The following is a 21,021-nucleotide window of genomic DNA, read 5'->3' as shown; positions in this document are numbered from 1 at the left end:
TTTCTGAGTCTCAGTTCTGGTTTTGAAAATGGGATGCATTTAATGGGGGAGAGCTAGTGGGATTGCAGAGAATCACAGTTAACTATTTACAGAGTTGAACAGAACCAAGATAATATAATACTAATGCTTAATAGCCTTGATATACAGGCTTCTTATTTACTCTCTTTTATTCTGCCTACTTGCTTATGGTGGCATAAAATATCAGTGAAGACACAGTTATTACTTTAATTACATTATTATAATCCTAATGGGAGCACACAAAGACTTAAAAAAAATCACTGGCCATTAAAGAGTATTCTTGTAATCTCTTTGCTTCAGATAGCTGCAATATGGTACTCACTACATCACCTGAATCTCTACTTTACAAGTAATAACATCTCTGAGTGATTAAATCTTAAATCTACCTTTGACTCACTCATGAACAAGTGACTCAGGAAAGGACAAGTGTGCAGAGGACAGAACATGACAGATTACACAGCGGGTCTCGGGCACAGAGAAAGCAGGCTACCTTGAGCCATCCTGCGTAGAAGAAGAACTGTAGGAGAGTGAAGATTGGAATGTAAAGATCTAAGTCATGCCCCGCATAGCCTTTGGTGGGATCCAAAAACTGGCGTCCAATCAGGCAGGCAAAGAAGAAGGTGTAGACAGCCAGAGTGACAACCTGCAATTGAGAGAAGCCTGAGTGAGAGCACAGCGCTGGGCCCCCGCGTCAGGCCAGAGTGCCCAAGTGGGCAAGTAGATAAAAGCCATGTGTAGGGGCACCTGTGTGTCTCGGTTGGTTAATCGTCCAACCCTTGGTTTCAGCTCAGGTCATGATCTCATAGTTCGTGAGTTCAAGCACCCGATCAGGCTCTGCACTGACAGTACAGAGCCTGCTTGGGATTTTCTCTCTCCTCTCTCTGTCCTTCCCACTCTCTCTCTTCCTCTTTCTCTGCCCTTCCCCACTTTCTTTCTCTCTCTCTCTCTCAAAATAAATAAATAAACAACTTAAAAAAAAAACACATGCAAATTATTTTATACCTGGGTGTAAACCAGCGGAATCCCAACCCAGTCATAACCAAATAAGAGGCTGCACCAAGAGCGGTATCTGTTCATTTCCTAAGCCAGAAACAGATAAAACATGGTTTACTAAATGATGCATGAGGCAATAAATATTTCCTGGAATTCATAATGTGTCCGTGTCTTTTATGAATATGTCTGTAAAAGGACGAGACTGACTTTGTAAGGCTGGTAATTGGTTCTGAAGGCTACTCTGAAATGAAAATGCTGAAGATGACAATCAACATCGTTCAACAATGCAAAAAGGATGGAGACAGTTGGATATTTCTAAAAAGATATTAAAATAAATCAGGACTTTCTAGAACTACCACCTACTCTATTGAATCCATGATTTCCAACATGTATATTGGCCCAAAGTGGTAAATGGGAAGCTAGGGATTAATATTTTAAATAAGTCATTTCTATCTGTTTTCATAAATTTATGTGGAGAGCAGATTTCCTTTTTTGTTTCTCTACCTCTTGAAAACATGCTTACTCTAGATTTTAGGGGGGAAAAGAAGTACCTCCTAAACCTTTCTCCCCACAATCAAGGATTTTGGAGCACTTGTATTGACAGAAAACATCTGTCTGGAATGGGAAGGACTCGAGCCCACTGATTTTTCCTTTATTGCGCTTAAGTTATTATATAAGACTGGGAAAAAGAGTTTATGTTAATTTGGGAGCTATTTTTATGTCATTCACTCCTTTTGGCCCAATCCAGGCAAGAGACTGTCATTGGGTATATCTATCTAGCCCTTCCATAAATGTATTTCTCAGATGGATTCAGGGTTATTTGGTTTAATGAAAACATAATTTTGTTTTCTGGAGCATCTGAAAAGTTGGCTTAACCTCAGGAACTTCCAGTTTGGGGGAACTGATTGGGCAGGTTTATTTCTACTCCAGTTTAATTCTAGGATCCTGGGGGATGGCAAATATGCCATGTGGGCACCAGGGCATTGAGAACCCTTGGCAGCTATTGCTAATCGATTAAGGGACACTTTCTTACAGAGCTATGACAAAGCCTAATTCTGTTTAGACAGAGTTTTGAAGCAATCACTCTCAATCAACCCGAGTTAAAACCTATATACTACCCCTGTCCTGCGTGTTGAGGGTTCTGAAACTAGCCCAGTTTTTCTGGCTCCTTTGGAACCGGGCATGAACAAAGTAGACATGTCCTGGTCTGACCTGTTACATCCAGGTCCCTGCTGTTCTCTGATTAGCATCTCTCACGGATGGTTTGTGATGTACTTACAGTCATCAGTGATTGCAGATCAACACTGTCTCTGATTCTACCTTCCTTCCGGGCTTTAGCTGCAAGATTTCCAAACCAGATGAATGGAACCCAATATTTCAGATGAGGAGATTTGAGGTGGTCAAATAATTTTCTTTCATCCGCCGTCATAAAACCTTTAGCACAAAATGAAGATAGCTCAGTTATATAGAATTAGCTTAGTACTAATACATTACCATAAATATTTTCATGGTTAGTATGTGAGCATACAATGGGGGATATTAAAAGTATATAAAATGAAGGTTCTTGCCTGAAGTAGTTTAAGCTTGTACTAGAGATAAGGGATGCGTACGTGCAAGTGTACACACACAAGTTGTGTATCAGTCATATGTAAGGCTGGGCATGTTGGTGATCCCTCCTAGAGATGGCCAGTAGGAGGTAAGGTGACATTAAATGTGGACTAGAACATCTGGGGAAAATTTCTTCTCTAGGACTTGGTTTATTCATCTAAAATTGGGAACAAGAATACTTAGAAATGTTAGGATTAAAAGAGTAAAAGGTGTTACCATATACAAAGCTCTTATATAGCACGGAACCCATGAATCACATACTCTTCCTCCTGACCGCTCATTTCCTTCACGGTCCTGATTAACTAAGTCTCTTTCTGTGAACCCTTTCTTGATTTCTTTCTTCTCCTTCTCCTGGGATTTCTCCCCTTTGAAGAAGGGGTTGTCTTATTTTATAATAATGCCATACATAAAGGTTTCTCTTGCCAAGACTTGTTGGGAGGGCAAAGAGCATACTATCTTTGTAGTCCCTACAGCAGTTTGCATACACCTTAAAAGCATAATTTTTATAACCTTTATTTGTGTGTGTGTATAACACAGTTTGCCTGAGCTCCCAGTGACCTCTCTGAGCCTCAGTTTTCCCAGGTGCAAAAGAAAGATGATGATATCTACTCCCCAAGGATGTTGTAGAATTACCTGAGATGATGAACTCATGTCAAGGGCTTAGCATAATGCTTAGCACATACTTAGCACTCGATAAGTGCAAAGGCATAACATATTATGAAATTTTAGCGATCCACCCCACCTCTACCCTGCACACCAAGGAAAGAAGAGATTTGAAAAAGTGGAGAGGAGAAATAAAGTAGTAGGTTTATTTAATAAATAAACGTTTACTGAATATCTACTATGTACCAGAGTTCATTCATACAAATATATACTTTAAAAGCTTATAGTTTGCACTTGACTTTTTATTTTTTTAAAAAATTTGATTGAATCATTCAAATGGTACAGAAATCCAAAAGGGCCAAAAGAATATTAATAGGAAACGTAAGTCTCATTTTCTCAGCCACACAGTTTCCCTCTCTGAAGGAATCACTACAACCAATTTATTGTGTATCTTCCCAAAGAAATAGCATGGAATTCATACAGGTTTAGTTTTTAAGAATGCAAATGGCTTTATACTACATACATATCTGCTATTTGCTTCTATTTTTTGCTTATATCTTGGAGATCTTTTTTTGTTAACATATAGAGAGTGGCATCATTGTGTTTAATGGCTGCGTTCTAGTTAATCCTATATGATATTTTATTTAACTAGTCCTCTTTTGAATAGACATTTAAATTGTTTAAATTTTTTTGCTCTCAAAAACAATAATGCCATGACTATCCTTGTACTTACTCCTTTGATTTTTAAGTGGACTTTTCAATGTTAGTTATGACTTAGTACAAATAATGTTTTCCGAACTAAAGCCTTTTTCAAAAACTGAGTTTTGTTAGATACTCATTTTGAGGTACTTTTGTCTCAGGAATGTAATCGTTTGCTTCTAAAATTCTAACACATTCAGATGAAAATCACTTTTGCCCCAGTGTAACAGAGTTAATGTATCTTTAACCATCTGTAATCAAGTTATGAATCCTATTATCCTTCTTAAAGTAATCTGCCCTCATTTCCATGTAGTTTTATTTCAGAGGCATTACTATAACAGAAAAGAAGTCATAGGAGAAGTAAGATGTGCTTCTCTGATTCATGGAGCTTCAGAGATACCTAGGTCTAGGTCAGTGTTTTAGAGAATAAGGTCCACAGACCATGGGTACCTGCACCACTTGTGACATCTATTACGCATGGAGAGGGCGAGATTTCACCCTTACCTACTAAATCATACTCAGTAGTGCTCAAGTTCTCAACCCAGGTCTGCATCGCAGAGTCATGTGGGTACTTTTAGAAAATGCCCGTGTCTTGGCCTTATCCCTGGAGATTCTGATTCTATTGGTCTAGAGTGAGTCCGGGCACCAGCATCCATGTAAAATCTTCCTGAGTGACTAAATGGAATTGGGTCCAGGCAGTCACACGTGTACCAAGCTCCACCAGAAATTCTAACATACAGCAATGTTTGAAAATCACTGCCCTACTGAATGAAGCTTCTATTTATTCAGTATTTGAAGTAAACAGAGTATCAACTACAAAACCAATATTTACCAACAGGAGACTCGGTTTAGATAATACTCAGGTTATTTGTATTAGCTTAGAAGGGTTCTGCCTGTGCCTGGGAATTGGACTTTCTCTGGATGTCAAAAATAACAATGAGCCTGATCCTTCTCTTCTCATTTCTCAGTGTGTCTCAAAGTTGTTGCATGATCCAGATACTCTGCTTTTTTTCTTTTTCTTTCTTTCTTTTTTTTGAAAATGTACATGTTCTTTATCTTTATTTTAAAAAAATAGTTATTGTCAAGTTGGTTTCCATATAACACCCAGTGCTCATCCCAACAAGTGCCCTCCCCCATGGCCATCACCCCCTTCCCCTACCCCCCACCCCCATCAGCCCTCAGTTTGTTCTCAGCATTCAAGAGTTTTAAAGAATTGCAGAGTGTGATTAAACCTTATTACAAGAAGTTAATAAATTTGACCTGTCCTGTCTCTGTACTTAAATATTTGAGGCAGCGGTTCATCCGTCACCTGGAAACCTATTCTCGGAGATTTCATATCAATTGTCTAGGAGTTTTATCCTTGGGATTTCTACTGCAATTTTCAAAAATTACCCCATTTATATCCTGGTTGCAGTCTCTGACATTTGACCCAAGAATAACTTTACATCTGGTTATTTTTTATTCAGGAGTATGGATCAAATTGTGCTGGCGAGTTCTTTCTTGGCTTAGCAGAATGTAATATGCCGAGTGAGGGCTTATTCAGCACGTGCACTCAAGCTAGAGTTAGGTCCCCCTCCATACAGCACACCCACCAATTGGGAGGGGATGTGTGGAGCAAGGAAAGCTGGTGGTTGTTAATTTTTAGCCCACGTGTACTGAGTACTTTGTTAGGCTCCGTGAAAGATGAATGACAAGACACTGATGACAATAATGAATACCAAAGATGAAATGACTAGACATTAATGCGTCCTCCAAGAGTGCACAGGCAGAGTGACTTGTTATTCCCTGCAGGGTCACACATCTCATCTAAAGTAAACCCTGTCTTTGAAAATCAAGTTATCGGTCAATTAAAAGGAAATCTACAGATTGTTGGTTAAGTCCATTGAAAGAACATTTACCATGAAATGGAATGTTATCAGCACTTCAGGTCATTATCACCATAGGCCAATGATCTTTTCTAGAATGTGGCCATTATCCTCATCTCTAGGACTATGTGAAGCACAGGCACTGATTTGCCACAGTGTGCTAGCACTGTCAACTGGTTGGTCCTCATACAACCCTGTGACCTTGACATGTCAGTCTTCATGACATGCTCCCTCGGGCCCTGTCCACACCCCTGACATTGCTATCGTCTTGCATCTGCCCAGAACTTCTCTTTTCCTTCTGGCTTTCTGGCCAGCTTGGCTCTGTTCAGCACTTTTCATACTGCTTATCCCAGGAAACCTCCCTAATATTTCAAACCAGAGTAACACACACACACACACACACACACACACACACACACACGCATGCACACACACAGGTTTTTCTTTAGACTTGAATTGTGGTTTGATGGAGTGGGACCTGCTACTTTAAGGCAAAATGTTACTGCCCTCAAGCCCAAGGCCTAATTGTGTCCACTGATAATATTCCAGTCTTTATAGATTTTGCCTGCTGTACAGTTGGTCTATTTTGCCTCTGGTGAAGCTGAGGCAGATGTCTTTAGCTTTTAAAGCAGAGTGTGCAGATGAGCCTCTATTAGCAGAAGAACTAAAAGCCCCGCATCTCAAAACTTGAAGGCAGAATGGGTTTATTGCCAGTTCTTTCTGTAAGAGAAAGTTGTGCATTCAGCACCTGAGCCCTTCTCAGAGAGATGACTTTTTCAAGAAGATTACAATGTGCCTGGCTCATTTTCATCTCTATACTGTTCTTTCTAAATGAATGGAATGAAGCCATCAGATTCAGCTATAGATCTCCTCTAAACTCAATGGTAGGGGTTAGACATTCTTATCAACTGGGAAAATCAAACGGAGGTAAAATGAGATTGAGGGAGAGGGATGAAATCACATTGTGAAACCACTGTCTTGGGCAGAATGTCAGAATTTTTTTTTTTCTACCATAAACCATAGTAACATATATATGGTTCCCAAAACATTTATTGGTTCTTCCACATAATGTGCTCTTTGGTATTTAGTGTTCATGTCTGTTCTGTTCTATTCTATTCCATTCCATTTAAAATTCTGCTTGAAAGCCACTGAAATGACTTAAGAACCCAATAATGAGTTACAACTTATAGTTTGAAAGCTTGAAATAGGATTTGGTTGTGTAAAATCATTTTCTGGGGAGAGCAATACTGAACAGAGACAGAGAACCTTCTCTCTTTTCCTGATATGGGTAAGACATCTCTGCTCAGCTATATCCCTGTGCCCCAGTTAGTATCCCATTTGGCAGTTCACTGCCTTCTACACACAACACACAGGAAATAACATAGTCCAGATCAGTGCTCTTAACCGCTTCCCTGTCCAGGCAGCCCAGAATTACATTTGCCCTCAACAAATAGATCCAAGGTGGTCTGCAGGTGAGGCTTGAGGAGTTAATGGATGTGCTCTAGTGCAGTGGTTCCTAAATCTTGCTGCATATTAGAATGGTCTGGAGAGCTTTAAAAACTCCTGTTGCCCAGGCTGCATCAGACATCTATTGAATCCTAATATTTGTGGGGTGGAAGCCAGACATCAGTATTTTTGAAAAAACCCTAGTGATTTTAGCTTGCAACAAAATTTAGGATCATTTATCCTTGTGCACAGAATACACAGCAAGCTGGCCATTTTAACCTTCTTGGCCTGGGTCAAACCTCCTGCAGTGCTTTGGGGAGCTTGTTCAAAATGGAGATTCCGAAGTCGCAAGCCCCAGATATTCTGATTCCATCAGCCATCTGGGAACCTGCTGTTCAAATCTGAAGTACTTTTGAGGGCTCCTGGGTGGCTCAGTCGGTTAAGCATCCGACTTTGGCTCCTCAGGTCATGATCTCACGGTTCATGGGTTTGAACCTCACGTCCGTCTCTGTGCTGACAGCTCAGAGCCTGGAGACTGCTTCAGATTCTGTGTCTCCCACTCTTTCTCTGCTCCCCCACTCACACTCTGTCTTTCTTTCTCTCAAACATAAATAAACACTAAGACAATTTGAAAAAAGTACTTTTGGTAATTCTGTGAATGCGGTCTATGATCATACTTTGAGAAACATTGAGTGGCTACTTTGATTCAATTCTTAGAACTGTGTGGAACCTTCAAACATTGACTGGCTGAGACTACACTTCGTGGCATTAACTCAAGTAGGGCTAGTTCTACTGTGCACTTTCTCTCCTCGTACAGCAAGTGTGCATAGGTGAGTCAAGTTTCACTCACAGGATGACATTCTGTCTGTTCCGGGCACATCATGCGAGACTACAGGGGTAACTGACTCAGCCTGTAAAAGTTCAGCCAACAGAGGAAAAACTGGCACAGCCCATGGATACCACCGTCCATCTCTGTGCAGCACGGAGCAGCTGGGGAATTTACAGAGGCCCCAGCGACAGGGAATGCGTCTGGAAGAACTTGAACAGCAGACCACAGGCCAGAGAGTCAAAATATTATACAACATCTATTGGATTTTACTTAGTGAGAGAAGATCACACTTACATGATGGGCTAGCCTTCCAGCAGTGCGTCTAAAGGCTTGTATCTTAACAGCCACTTGACAACTGAGAGCTTGGTTAGTTGTATTAATGTCTGTTAACTGTAAGTGTTGCTAAAATTGCTGATGGGGTCTCCTCATTATAGAGGAAGCTTGAGGAATTTCATGTGAAGATTCCAGGGCTTTAAGAAAACTGAAGAGTGCCCTTTCCTCAAATTTTACTGTTTTCTAACCACTCTAATTGGCCATCAAACACAGAAGGAAACTATTTTAGAGAAACAGAGATACAATGTAGAGATATAAAGTTTAGCTGCAAATATATTTGTGCTTGTCTCTGAAAATGATTTGTGTGAGAAAAGATTTGTAGTAATATTTACTGACTGTTGAGGACGAGGACCACATCTATTCTCGCCTCTTGTTGTGTTCCCGTGTTGAGCACATCGCCTGGCCTATAATATACACTCAATAGATCTTTGTTAAATAAGCAAATGCATGACAGATGTAACAACAGCTTTAGTAACATTTCTTTTAGAGGAATGTTCAGAGGAATGCATATAATTTCCCATTACCTATTTTTGTGCTTCCGGTGAGTAATTTTGAAGGGAAATACTTTTTCTCCTGGCCTCCGTGAAATGCCAAATAAAATGTTTCAGTGCAGTCTCATGCCGTAACATAAATGCCCAATTAAGGCCATCACTTGAATGGGCAAAGGTCTGGAATTGTGCACCTGACTTGATTTAGAATGAGTGACATCTTCCAGGGCTGGTGATTGGAATGATTGGAATTTTCCAGGACAGGTTTGTTGCCAATAGACAAAATAAGAGAGCCTCTTCTGCTACAGCTCCTCTGGTAAATAACTGATGACAGATGAGGGAATTTTTAGCATAACTGATATTATTTTGCACTCAACTGTTATTTCCATTTTCATGCGAGCAGAAATAAAACTATTTTATTTTTAATTTGAGAAATTAAACCTGTAACATCAAAGCATATGCATTATCCTGGTAGCATACAATTGGTCCTTCTGATTTTCTGGGCTAATGTAATTTGACTGTCCAACTGAAAAGAAAGGGAAGTTTAGGGGCTAGCAGGTGAGCACCCTAGCTCATCTGGCTCCGGTCAAGGGGTTGCCAGGTGCTTCAGAAAGACATGCTGGTCTTCCTTCTCTCTGCCCTCTTGCTCAGTCCCTCCTGGCCAGCCCTGAATCTTTGTGGCAGGGACCCTTCCTGAAGCAAGGCGAAGGAGAGATTAGAGGGAAGCTCTGATAGCCTTAAAGTCCATTTTTCTCCGAATGTGATCCAGGGACCCCTTGCCTCAAAGTCTCTAGGAGCTTGTTAAATACATTCATTCCTGGACACCACCCCAGGTCTACTGGGTCAAAATCTCGGGGGGTGGTATCTTGGGATCTGCATTTCTGGTGATACTGATTTTTAGCAATATCTAATGTGCACTGAGGTTTGAGAACATGTACTTTTTCTGATGGGTGACTCTATGCAGGAAAGTCACCTGACAAGAAGTAGGTATTTTGTGCCCTCCACACTCACTCTGGCCTTTGCCCCCGTTCCTCTGCGGCCCCTGTGCTCCACTCACCAGCCCCGTCTGCCCTTAGGCGGGGCAGGTGTCATGGCTCTGGCTCAGGACATCTGGCAGACAGTTTCTGCCATCCCTGAACTTCCTGTTCTTCCCAGAAACGTTGGCACAGGCCAAGGCCAAGGACAGTGGCGGAGGCATGTATCCAGTTGAGGGAGCTTGGACACTGACCCCATGTGCAGACTGAGTCAGCCCTCTCTGCTGGGGAAACGAGCAAGAAGTCTGGTGAGTAGGTGGTGCCAGTCAGCAGAGAGGATGCCCATTTGTGCACTGGGCCATGGGGTGGTCAGGAAGAGCCGGCCTCTGGCGTGTGTTCCCGAGCTTCGAGGTCAGTGGCTTGGACCCTCTGCCTTGCTGCCTAACGTACAGATTTCATGTTCCCCGGGGCACATGCTACCTTTTCTGCGTTTCGAGAAAACACTTAGGAGTGAATGAGAGCGCAGGGACGCGTTTACTGTGAGGTCCGAGAGGACCCTGGGGGCACCTGCAAAGCCTTTACCGCCCTCCTGTCTCTGTCCGTTCTCTCCTCCTTCAGAGGCTCCACAAAAACCGAGCGAGAAATTGAAGTCAGAATGATGCCCACTGTGGCCATGCATGTCTGATTCAAGTGCCCTGGACAGCAGCCTCTGAACAGGCTGGTGCCCGATACCCCTGTGCAATTCTAGAGACTGTCACATGGTCACAGCCATGAAGTCCCCCTTCTCTTAATTGTTGCTACTTTGCTATTAGTAATGAATTACTCAGTGGATGCCAAAGCCTTTTACCCCAGGGATGAGAAAAGGGGGTTAAAAAATAAGCATCCCAGAAAAGACTCCATTCTTTTCAAACTTTGGTGCTGAATAAAGCAGTGTAGGAGCATGTTGAAGTGCAGGTTTGCTGGGCCTCAGAGCCAAAGGTTCTGATCCAGGAGGTCTGAGGTAGGGCCCGGGAATATGTATTTTAAATAAATAACTCAAGTTATTCAAGATGTAATGGGCCTGTGATTCTGCAGAACATGCCTTGGGACACACTTGTCTAAATGCACATCAAGTTGTGAATATTTCCAGATTTGCTTGGAAAGGTTGAGTATGTGGGTAGCGGGGAGAGAGAAGTGGTCCAATATTCCAAATACCTTGGAAAGGGGCAGAGGGTAAATACAGGTACACAACAGGCATTTGCAGAAGTTTGACAAGGAGTAAGCCTTGGTATTATGAAAAGTCCACCTACGGGAAGTGAAATCACATCATTCTATTCATCCTCCATATCAGCTCGTCCCTCAGAACTGAGCACAACTCTGCCTTCTTTCCCTCAGAACCAAGCACAACTCCATCTTCTTTCCCTCAGAACTAAGCACAACTCTGCCTTCTTTCCCTCAGAACCAAGCACAACTCTGCCTTCTTTGAGCTCAGCTGTGACCAGAGGCCCTGGAGGCCTCTTCATCGCCAGCCATCCTGGCTTCCTCCCGCGGTGCTTTGAGTATGAAGGTGCCGCTGGAAGGGATTTTCTTTGAGAGTTGGGCCTGGCAGCCTAATCCCTGTCAGAACACACTCTCTTCCCCCCAAGGATGCATCAGGACCAGAGACACACCACCTTTATGCATCCAAGTAAACTTTAGCTCTCACTCTTCAATTCAGTATGGGTCAAACCCTTCTCGCTCATTTTTAGAACTTTATTCAGAGGTGGGGATTCTTACTGCATTCGATCCTCAGGACATTAGGGTAAGAAAATTAAGTTATCACGTGGCATTTGCAAGTAGGTCAGCTTTTAAATTTGGAGGAAGGGTGGCAGATAATTCTTTAAAAGTCCCTAATGGTTTTAGATCATCACAGACCTGTGTGTATGCCAGGCCATTTGTATCCTTTCTCTGAATCCTTAGCCTACACCCCAGACCACACTAGTTTCTCACATCTTACTCTGAACTGTAACACCATCCTCTCCTCCACGACCTCCTGGTCATAGCAGATCAAGAAGACCTAGGATGTCATATCAAGTGAGTCTTTAAAAAAAATTTTTTTTTGATGTTTATTTATTTTTGAGAGACAGAGACAGAGCGTGAGCATGCCTGGGGCAGAGAGAGAGGGAGACAAGAATCTGAAGCAGGCTCCAGGCTCTGAGCTGTCAGCCTAGATCCTGACATGGGGCTCGAACTCACGAACTATGAGATCATGACCTGAACTGAAGTCGGACGCTTAACCGACTGAGCCACCCAGGCGCCCCATGTGAGTCTTCTAAAATGAGCAAAAGGTGATGTTATGCCATTGTGCTAGGTGATTTTATTATTGATAGCAAGAGCTTTCTTACCATGGGCCAGGTGCTGCTCAGAATGCCGTACAGATATTATTTAATCCTCACAATAGGCCTGTGAGGTGTATGAGTGAGGTGGTATTATGAATTATTATCAGTGTGTTTTATGGATGAGGAAACTGAACATAGAAGGTTCAGTAAGTGGTGAAATAAGGATTTGAACTCCTCCTCTGTTCTTAGTTAGTCACTATCTATATTATTTATCTAAGAAGGCAAAACCAAATCAAAGCCAAAAACACCTCCAAAAAAAAATATAAAACCCTACAAATACTATTCTTCTTTAAAAATCTGTTTTCAAGGGTATTTCAGAAAAGGAGACTGGATACAGCAACCTAATTTGAGGCTGTACTCAATTTAAAGGCAGAGTCATCCCATGATTTTTATATTGTCTACATATTCACTAATGTATCCCAACAAACTATCAGATCTGCTAACAACAACCCAGCACAGCAATCATTCTTTATGCAGTGTGTGCCAGCAATGATCTCATTTAATCCCCATCCCATCGAAGGCCAAATTAACTGCTTTTCTCTCCTAAATATTAACACACCGAGGAGAACCATCCTTCTGACATGACTTGTTCTCCGCATACTGTGCCCTGGAGGCCAGGAAGAGCCCCTGAAGCTGCTCTCAGGTGTGAGAGACACACCCACACTGCCTGGATGAAAACTCACCTTGCCGGTTCCTGCTAGAATCTACTTCCTGGGGGGGGGGGGGGGGGGCGGTGAAGGAGAGCATTAACTTAGGAGTTCTGAGCCTGAATCATAATTCTGGCTCCTCTGCTAATGGCCCAGGGCTGATCACAACCTCTCTCTTTTTTTCTTTAATTTTTTTAAAAGACAGAGAGACAGAGCGTGACTGGGGATGTGGGGGAGCAGAGAGAGAGAGAGGGAGACACAGAATCTGAAGCAGGCTTCAGGCTCTGACTCAGGAGTCGTGAGATCATGACATGAGCCGAAGTCGGATGCTCAACCAACTGAGCCACCCAGGCGCCCTGGGTCACAACCCCTCTGAATCTATTTCTTACCTTTCTCATGTTTTTAGTTCTTAGATCCAAATGAAATAATATTTATGAAAATGGATAAACTATAAGGTGCTAGAAAATATCAGATAATAGGGGCGCCTGGGTGGCTCAATCGGTCAAGCCTCCAACTTCAGCTCATGTCAGGCTCTCACAGTTCGTGGGTTCGAGCTCCGCGGAGGGCTTTGTGCTGACGGCTCAGAGCCTGGAGCCTGCTTCAGAGTTTGTGTCTCCCTCTCTCTCTGCCCCTCCCCCGCTCATGCTCTGTCTCTCTTTCTTTCTCAAAAATAAGTAAACATTAAAAAAAGAAAAGATCAGATAATACTAAAGATGGTTCAACAAATATGATACTTTTTACTATGGCATATTTACCTAAAGGCTAGCGACTCTGCCACTTAATTTGAAGTTGACTGCTCCTTCCCTCCTTTGCCCTGCCACCCACCACCCCCCAACCCCGCCCAGGGAAACTTCTCCGGAGCAGTAACTATGTCTTATTCATCTTTGCTTCTTAAGACTGTATCTGGCACACAGGACGCAATCAGTAAATGTTTCATGAGTGAATGAATAAATAAAAGACATTTTCAAAGGAATTTTGAAGGTTTCCATCTAGGTGAGAGGAGTCCATGGAGGGAAGAGTTATTTACAATACCTGCTTCAACCACATGGTCCATCGTTGGGAACCTTTTGTACACAGCCGTGCTCACCGAGCGGAAGATGAGCAGAGAAGTGAGATTGACGTAGCGCATCAGTGTCCTTCTGAGCAGGCGCCCATGCTCGTCCCTTCCGTGAACACTGCTGGAGATGAGGAACATCAGCCTGTCTGGCCAGGGCAGATTCACAAACTGGTTCCACCATCGGTTCACTACCAGAGTAACATAAAACCCTGTAAAGTAACAGAAAGCTATAAGGCAATTTCTTATAGCAGACAAGCTGTTGACACTGATGCGTTTAGCAGACTTTCAGCCTCTTTAGGGATCAGGGTGTAAAAATATGTTGTTATCCATAAATTATGATTTTGCCCTCCAAAAAAAATGTAATTTGTGCCTGGCGATGCCATAGCACCTAGTAAGTGGGTATTAGAATTCAAATATTGGTGGCAAAAATAGACCGTTAGTGAAGAGAAAGCTTAATTGTACACTAGCAAATTATTACCTCAAACTTGTTTGGTGTTAATTTAGCGAAAGCAGCCCTGAAGGTAAACCTTATGGATGATTCTGGTTCTATTGCAAGCGGTGGCTTTTCAGGCATGCCTCTCAGCTTGGAAACATTCCCATGCAGCGTCATCAATGTCATCCTAATGGAGACAGCTGTGTGGCTGCATTCTGCATGTGACCTATACTTACCAAGCACAAAGGTTACTGGAATTTGTTCAGCATATCTGTCACAGTAAATTGATAATTTTTCAAAGTAACGTTTTTGGGCTCCTGTAAGTAACAATCTGGAGCAAAAATAAAATGCACAGCCCTTTATGATATTATACTTCTGCACCTGCTTTGCAAGTGATATTCAGTGCAAACAATTAAGCACAAATCATTGTAATTTTTTTTAAGAAGCGATAATGTTTTTTCTCCCTAAGCTGAGATATCTCAAAAGTTTTTTAATTGTTGAATGTTTCAAGTACCAATGTTTTTAGTACATAAATGTGATTGGCCATTAGACAGTAGGGTTTATTAACTTTTATTTATTTATTTATTTATTTTTAACTTTTATTTTTAAATACTTTATATTTTAAAATTTTATATGATGAATATATTGGATTTATATTCAATACCTCATTAAAGAGCCCAATTTTCAATTATTAATCAGGTATACTTAAAAAAAGAGTGGCTTGATGACGTGAACTACAGTTATAAGTAATTGTTAAATAATAACCCTAAACTTGACATCTTGATCTTACAAGTATGCTACTCAGCACATTCTTGATTACATGTGTTGTACTTCAAGGGAGTTTATAGACATTTATTTTAAAGCCTGTAATTATTTAAGATATAAAATAACATATAACAACAAGGAGTAATTTGGTGGGTTTGTACTTGCATAATATAAATATCAAAATTTAAATTTATAGATAGGACCAAAATCCATTTTTCTGGTATTGCCAAACATAAGTTCATTTAATGGAACTGTTATTGATATTTATGTTATAGGGAGGGAATTTAGAGTCAGGAGAGATGTCTCAAGGCAGGTTAATCATAACGGTCAACTTCTAGAAGGAGAAGCAACGGAAATGAATTTGCGTAAATGAAGGAGCACAGCTGTTCCAAGGGAGGAAGAAATCCCTTGGAAAGATCCACTACAACCTATGTCAAAAGGCCTGTTTGAGTCAGTGGAGTTTTGATAAAGGAAGCAGGGGGATTATGAGGTAACAGTAAACCAATCAGACTACACATGAAGAGCTAGTACTGACGGGAGTCTGGGGCACAGGGTGGTCTTGGAGTTCCTGCTTTGGCTTTGAGGGGATTTCAGAAATTCTTACTCAGCTTACTCTTATTCAGCTGCACAGGCCTATCAAGGTCATGCCAATGACAAGTCACAGCCAGAACAGTTTCTGATACTCAAATGGAAATGGTCAAAGGGGATTTAAATGCACAAAGCACAGACCTTAAGGTCAGACGAAGCCAGGTTTGAATCCCAGATCTGCCACTTACAGATTCAGACTTGGAACATATTTTTAAATCTCTCTGAACCTCAGTTTTTTCACTTGTAAATGGGGTCATAAAGCCTATGTGTTAGGAATGGTATGAAGATTAAAGAATATATTCTACATAAAACCACTGAATATAGAGTGTCATACTTTTTCGATTACAGAGTGGTGGTTATTATTAATAACGGCCAAAGGGAAAAATATTTAGTTAATAGCTCCATAGAAAGTTTACTAGCTAGAAAGTACTAAAATGGTGATTTTATCGAATTCACCCCAAAATAAAAAGAGGTATAATCAAAAGCAGTGAATTCTGGTGTTGTCTTATGATTTTTGCTAAGTATAATTATGTGCTTATAATAGAATTTTAAAACTTAGGATGATTAATAGACACGAGAATGACACTATGTTTATATTTTTCTACAGGTGTGTTTGACTTTCTTGATAAACTCAACCTATGCTAGTTGGTGTACCTTCAATCAAGATTAAGCAGCTATTTTAATAAGGTTTTCTAGTTGAACTTTACAAAAATGAAGAATGACTCGCACGATTGATCATTGTAATTGTAAGCATTCTTTGGTCTTGAGAAAAAATACGTGCATACCACTGTGTGGGGTAGAAGTGAGATATCGGAGCCAGAGTGGAGGCCCCGTGGAGCATTTTTGGCCACGATGCATCTGCTCCAACTGCTGCTCTATCCTGAGCAGCAGTAGCAGCAATAAACTCACATTAGTAAAAATAACCTAATGAGACAATTCTTCTGAGACGTCATGTGTCTTCCACCATTTCATATTCTGAAGGATGAGGTGACACAAACATAAATTGTCAAAATAATATCGTATTTATAAGACACATCTGAAAAATAATTAGAAGTTTTTAAACAAAACCCCTAATGTTCCTTTACAGATATTTTGACATGTGGCAAAATAGCCCTGCCTATTCTATTTTTGACAATTTCAGCTGGCCAAATTACTGTCCCTCTTGTTCAGATGGAGTCCTGTTGCTGCAAAGAAGAAGGCAGGTAAGAACAATGATAATACACAGTTGTTCATCAGTGTGCGGGAGAGAAAGAACAAACTGAATACATAGAAAAGGGGGAAATACAGCCTCAAAAACCTTTAGCTTTTCTATTTTAAGTTTTAACTTCCCCCAGAGTAGAAATATATGCAATCAATTTTAATTTAAAAGAAGCAAGACAGATAATCCCATGTTTTTACTCATTTGAGAAACTTAACAGAGGACCATAGGGGAAGGGAAGGAAAAATAAGTTACAAACAGAGGGGTAGGCAAACCATAAGAGACACTGAGATACTGAGAACAAACTGAGGGTTGATGGGGGGGGGTGATGGTTACGGGGGAGGAGAAAATGGGTAATGGGCATTAAGGAGGGCACTTGCTGGGACAAGCACTGGGCGTTGTATATAAGCGATAAATCACAGGAATCTACTCCTGAAGCCAAGACTACACTGTATACACTGTATGTAAGCTAACTTGACAACAAAGTATTTTAAAATAAATAAATAAAATAAAATAAAATTAGTTAAAAAAAACTCATAAAGCTTCTCATAAGTACTACTGATAAAATTTTTTTTAATGGTTTTTTTTTTTATTTATTTCTAGGAGAGAGAGAGAGAGAGAGACAGCGTGAGCAGGGGAGGGTCAGAGAGAGAGGGAGTCACAGACTGAAACAGGCTCCAGGCTCCGAGCTGGCAGTCAGCACAGAGCCCGACGCGGGGCTCGAACCCACGAACCGCGAGATCATGACCTAAGCGAAAGTCGGACGCTTAACCGACTAAGCCACCCAGGCGCCCCTGATAAAATTTTATTAAGACTATAATTTTAGTCATGAGAGTATTTCTTAGACATGATTTTGCTCAAGTTTTCTGTCAATCTGACAGGCTTAAGTTGTGATGTTATAAAGAATAAACATCTGCTGTGAACATAATATGCCCTCACTCAGAAGATAAAATAAATTTGGTTTCAGGCCTTGGCACCATCCTGCCAATGAAATCTTGTCATTCCAGGCAAAAGAAAGGAAAGTCACCTGATACACACCCTTCGAGAACATGTTAATTACGTAGTTAGTAGTGGCTATAAGCTACCACATCACAAATTCAAACTATCAATGACACAGCGAAGAGAGGCACAGACGATTACTTGCCCATGGCCTTTGTCATTCAAAATCATCACTGAGTGAGGATTTAAGTAACAAATCTACCATTTTATGCCTCCAGCAAAATTCTGGCACATACCTAGTATCTCACTGTGATCAGTTCACATGGAGCTGGAATGAGGGCCACCTGAACATGATAGAGGCTACATAACATCCCTAAGCACAGTTAAGTGTGGATTAAAATACCCTGTCCTGAGATGAAGAACACAAGAGAGGATCATGCAAAGGAGGAGATTACATAAGGCAAAAGTCAGCGGCAACCCAAGGCTCAGATTTTTGAGACTGTATTTGTACATGATATTTCATGGCCATTTAAGGAGACATGCAAAGGAAGGTACCTGTACACCAAACTTATTGCCGTGTAAAAAACAGCAAAGACAATAAATTCCCTGTACAGTAGTTTGTAGATGCTGCCTCTCCACTTGAGGAGTAACCTATGAAATCCAAAAAAAGTCGCATTTGCTACTTTACTGGAGTATGTGACAGTCATCTTGGATAGCTTTTTTTTTTTCTAGAAGAGCAAGAAGACAAAACACAAGTAAAAAGCAATGTTTAAGATTGAGCATAAATCTATGTCTCAAAGAAAACCCAAGCCATAACCAGTCAACCATCTCCCCATTTTGCCTTTCTCTGTTTAAACCATCTGGAATTTAGAGATAACCAACACCTCCATGTTAAATCTTTTGGTAGAAAAGGGGAGGAAAGTAGTCTCCAGAAGGAGTATTAGTAGTACTTGCTTTAATTTATAAATATTATTTTCAGGTTTTATAGTCCTTACTTAGTAATATTTGAATGAATGAATGAATATGATATATGAAATATTGTAGAATCGCCTGTCATGTATTTTCTTAATCCATGGGAAGACTTAGGGTATTGATGTGCACTGGTCATACTCACTGATTGGGTCTTTATTTGCTACAGTAGGTAAAGAGGTATTTATTTCACCCTTACATTTCCTAAGGGGAACTTACGGCTCTCTTAGAAATCAGGAGATGTTATTGAAGAGAAGCAAGGCTCTTCAGGGAATTTTACTGATGGGTCACTTTTGGTGGTGTTAGTTGGATGCGGGTATCTCTCTAGTGGAGGTCCGAGTGCTCGGTTAGCACCGTGTACACTTCAAAGGCAGGGCCACAGAGATAGCACAGAAGGCACACTTCCCACAGGAAGTCACGTATGAAAGGCTTCGGGAGGTTCTCTTTCTGTTTGGAGCTGACCAAAGTAATGTCATTATTTAGGGTTCTCTCCACTTGGATCTGCTCCATAGACACGAGTAGAATGGGAACTGGACCCCCATGCCTAATTTCAGCGAGTTCTCTCACGTTCCATTGCTTTTCAACAAGATATCAAACATTAAGGTTCTGAGACGGCCCTGAACTAATCTTCGTTTGAAAATCCTGTGCCACCTGAAACTGTGGTACAATGTTTACTTTCATACTCAATTAGCCCAAAATAATTGCCAAGCTTTCCATTGTGCTCCTGGATTTTTGAGCTGCTATCCCACTCGTGACAAAATATACTGAAAGTTGGTAAGAGACAACTGAAGACGCATGAATATGATACATGTGAGAGGCATCTCCCCTACTTATATTGTACTTAATGAAGATTGTTTGCTTTTCCAAGTCTAATGTCTTGCCAAATGCTGTGACTCACAGTTTGCTTTTGTTCAAAACAGTTCGCACTTCTTGCTAATAAAATGAACTTGAGAAAATTAAAAATTAAAGAAACAAAAAGAAAATCCTGTACCACCACTTTCTAACATGGAGCATATACAGAGAAAATGAAATTTCTTTGAAATCTTTTCTGTTGCGAAAGAATCTATGAGGAGAGTCTTCCAGAGCTACTTAGATGGAAATTATGGAGGTCTGAGGTAGAATTGGGCTAAACACAAGAAAGAAACCTCTAGCAGATGTCTTATATGAAGTGACCTGCAACCCACCATTTATCTAAACAAGAAAATGTTCTGTCTTTCTTCAGCGGTGGGAAAACAATCGAATTCTAATTTGCCTCATTTCCCTAAAGAAATAAAACTGGCACTATGTTCACAAACTTAAGCATTCAGCATCACTGATTTTAGTAAAGAAACCAGGGCTTTTTGGCATAAGTGAACGGCATTATGAGAGGATGGGAATCACGCCACAAAGCCAGTTTGGTTTTTCCATTTTACTTGGCCTCTCTGTGTCATGTGAGTACAGCTGAAACTGGGGGAGAGGAGGCTAATAAATTAAGCCCATTTTATAATTTGTTCTCGTGGACAGCATCGTTTTAAATAACAGTCCTCAACTTTTTTTTTTTTTTCATTTAACTGTTTACCCTTCCATTTCAGCCATCAGAAAAATGAAGATCAGATAGAGGAGAGGTCAGAATTAAAACGCATCGATATACTCTTTGTGCACTAACCTATTTCTCTGGTTTCGAGTCTCCGATGGGAAAGGAAATCTTCCAATTTCAGGCTCCCCCTGAAGAGGTGCCCTCGGGTCCGTGTTGCTTTTGGCTTCACTGTTCGCTCATGCACAGTCAGATTTTCTTTCCTCCCCTGGCCACCGAGAAGACCCAGAGGGTGACACGTACGGGAGTTGAATGTTTTTCCACTTGTGGAGGCCTGTTTATGCCAATTTGCCCACTGATGACAGTTATAGCCGGGAACAAACAGTAGCAACAGCTGCTGATGTAGCTTTTTTTCTCATCTATAATTATAACTCCACCTGCCGCCCAAAGTACCCCTTTGAATGAGAAGTCGGAGGTGACGTGAAGGAGATTGGGCCATTGAAGTCTGTTACTTTCACTTTGATTCTACCCTGGGATCAAGGGAGAAAGATCCATTTTCCCCTACTGGGTTCTGAAGAGGCTCCACTGGTCAAAGAAGGGAATTAGGACAGTCTGTGTGTGCTTAAAATGAAGAATGAGTTGTTGTGAAGCTATAAACTGGGGCAGATAAGAATTTTCTCTCGTTTGAGAGGTATTAAG

The 21,021-nt window shown here is 41.1% G+C and overlaps 1 protein-coding gene across 2 annotated transcripts in view; it reads right to left on the bottom strand.

Moving 5' to 3' along the window:
- The window catches only part of BEST3 (bestrophin 3), a 35,905-nt gene extending 17,358 nt beyond the window's left edge, over positions 1 to 18,547 (bottom strand). The window contains exons 1-6 of one of the 2 annotated variants that reach the window (XM_039245640.1): positions 18,396 to 18,547; positions 14,587 to 14,681; positions 13,893 to 14,126; positions 2,291 to 2,445; positions 1,021 to 1,098; positions 509 to 661 (exon numbers count right to left, since the gene is read on the bottom strand). In XM_039245640.1, the coding sequence (XP_039101571.1) occupies positions 509 to 661; positions 1,021 to 1,098; positions 2,291 to 2,445; positions 13,893 to 14,126; positions 14,587 to 14,681; positions 18,396 to 18,547 (867 nt within the window). Of the gene's footprint in view, positions 1 to 508; positions 662 to 1,020; positions 1,099 to 2,290; positions 2,446 to 6,450; positions 6,507 to 13,892; positions 14,127 to 14,586; positions 14,682 to 18,395 lie in introns of those variants that run through there. The other variant, XM_039245641.1, reaches the window with a different exon arrangement.
- Positions 18,548 to 21,021: the final 2,474 nt, after the last annotated feature.

The sequence above is a fragment of the Hyaena hyaena genome, unplaced genomic scaffold (assembly GCF_003009895.1).
Source record: "Hyaena hyaena isolate Hyena2069 unplaced genomic scaffold, ASM300989v1 scaffold_262, whole genome shotgun sequence".
In the NCBI taxonomy this organism is placed as follows: Eukaryota; Metazoa; Chordata; class Mammalia; order Carnivora; family Hyaenidae; genus Hyaena; species Hyaena hyaena.
The sequence above is the reverse complement of the archived record's forward strand: the minus strand, read 5'-3'. Positions and strand labels throughout refer to the sequence as shown.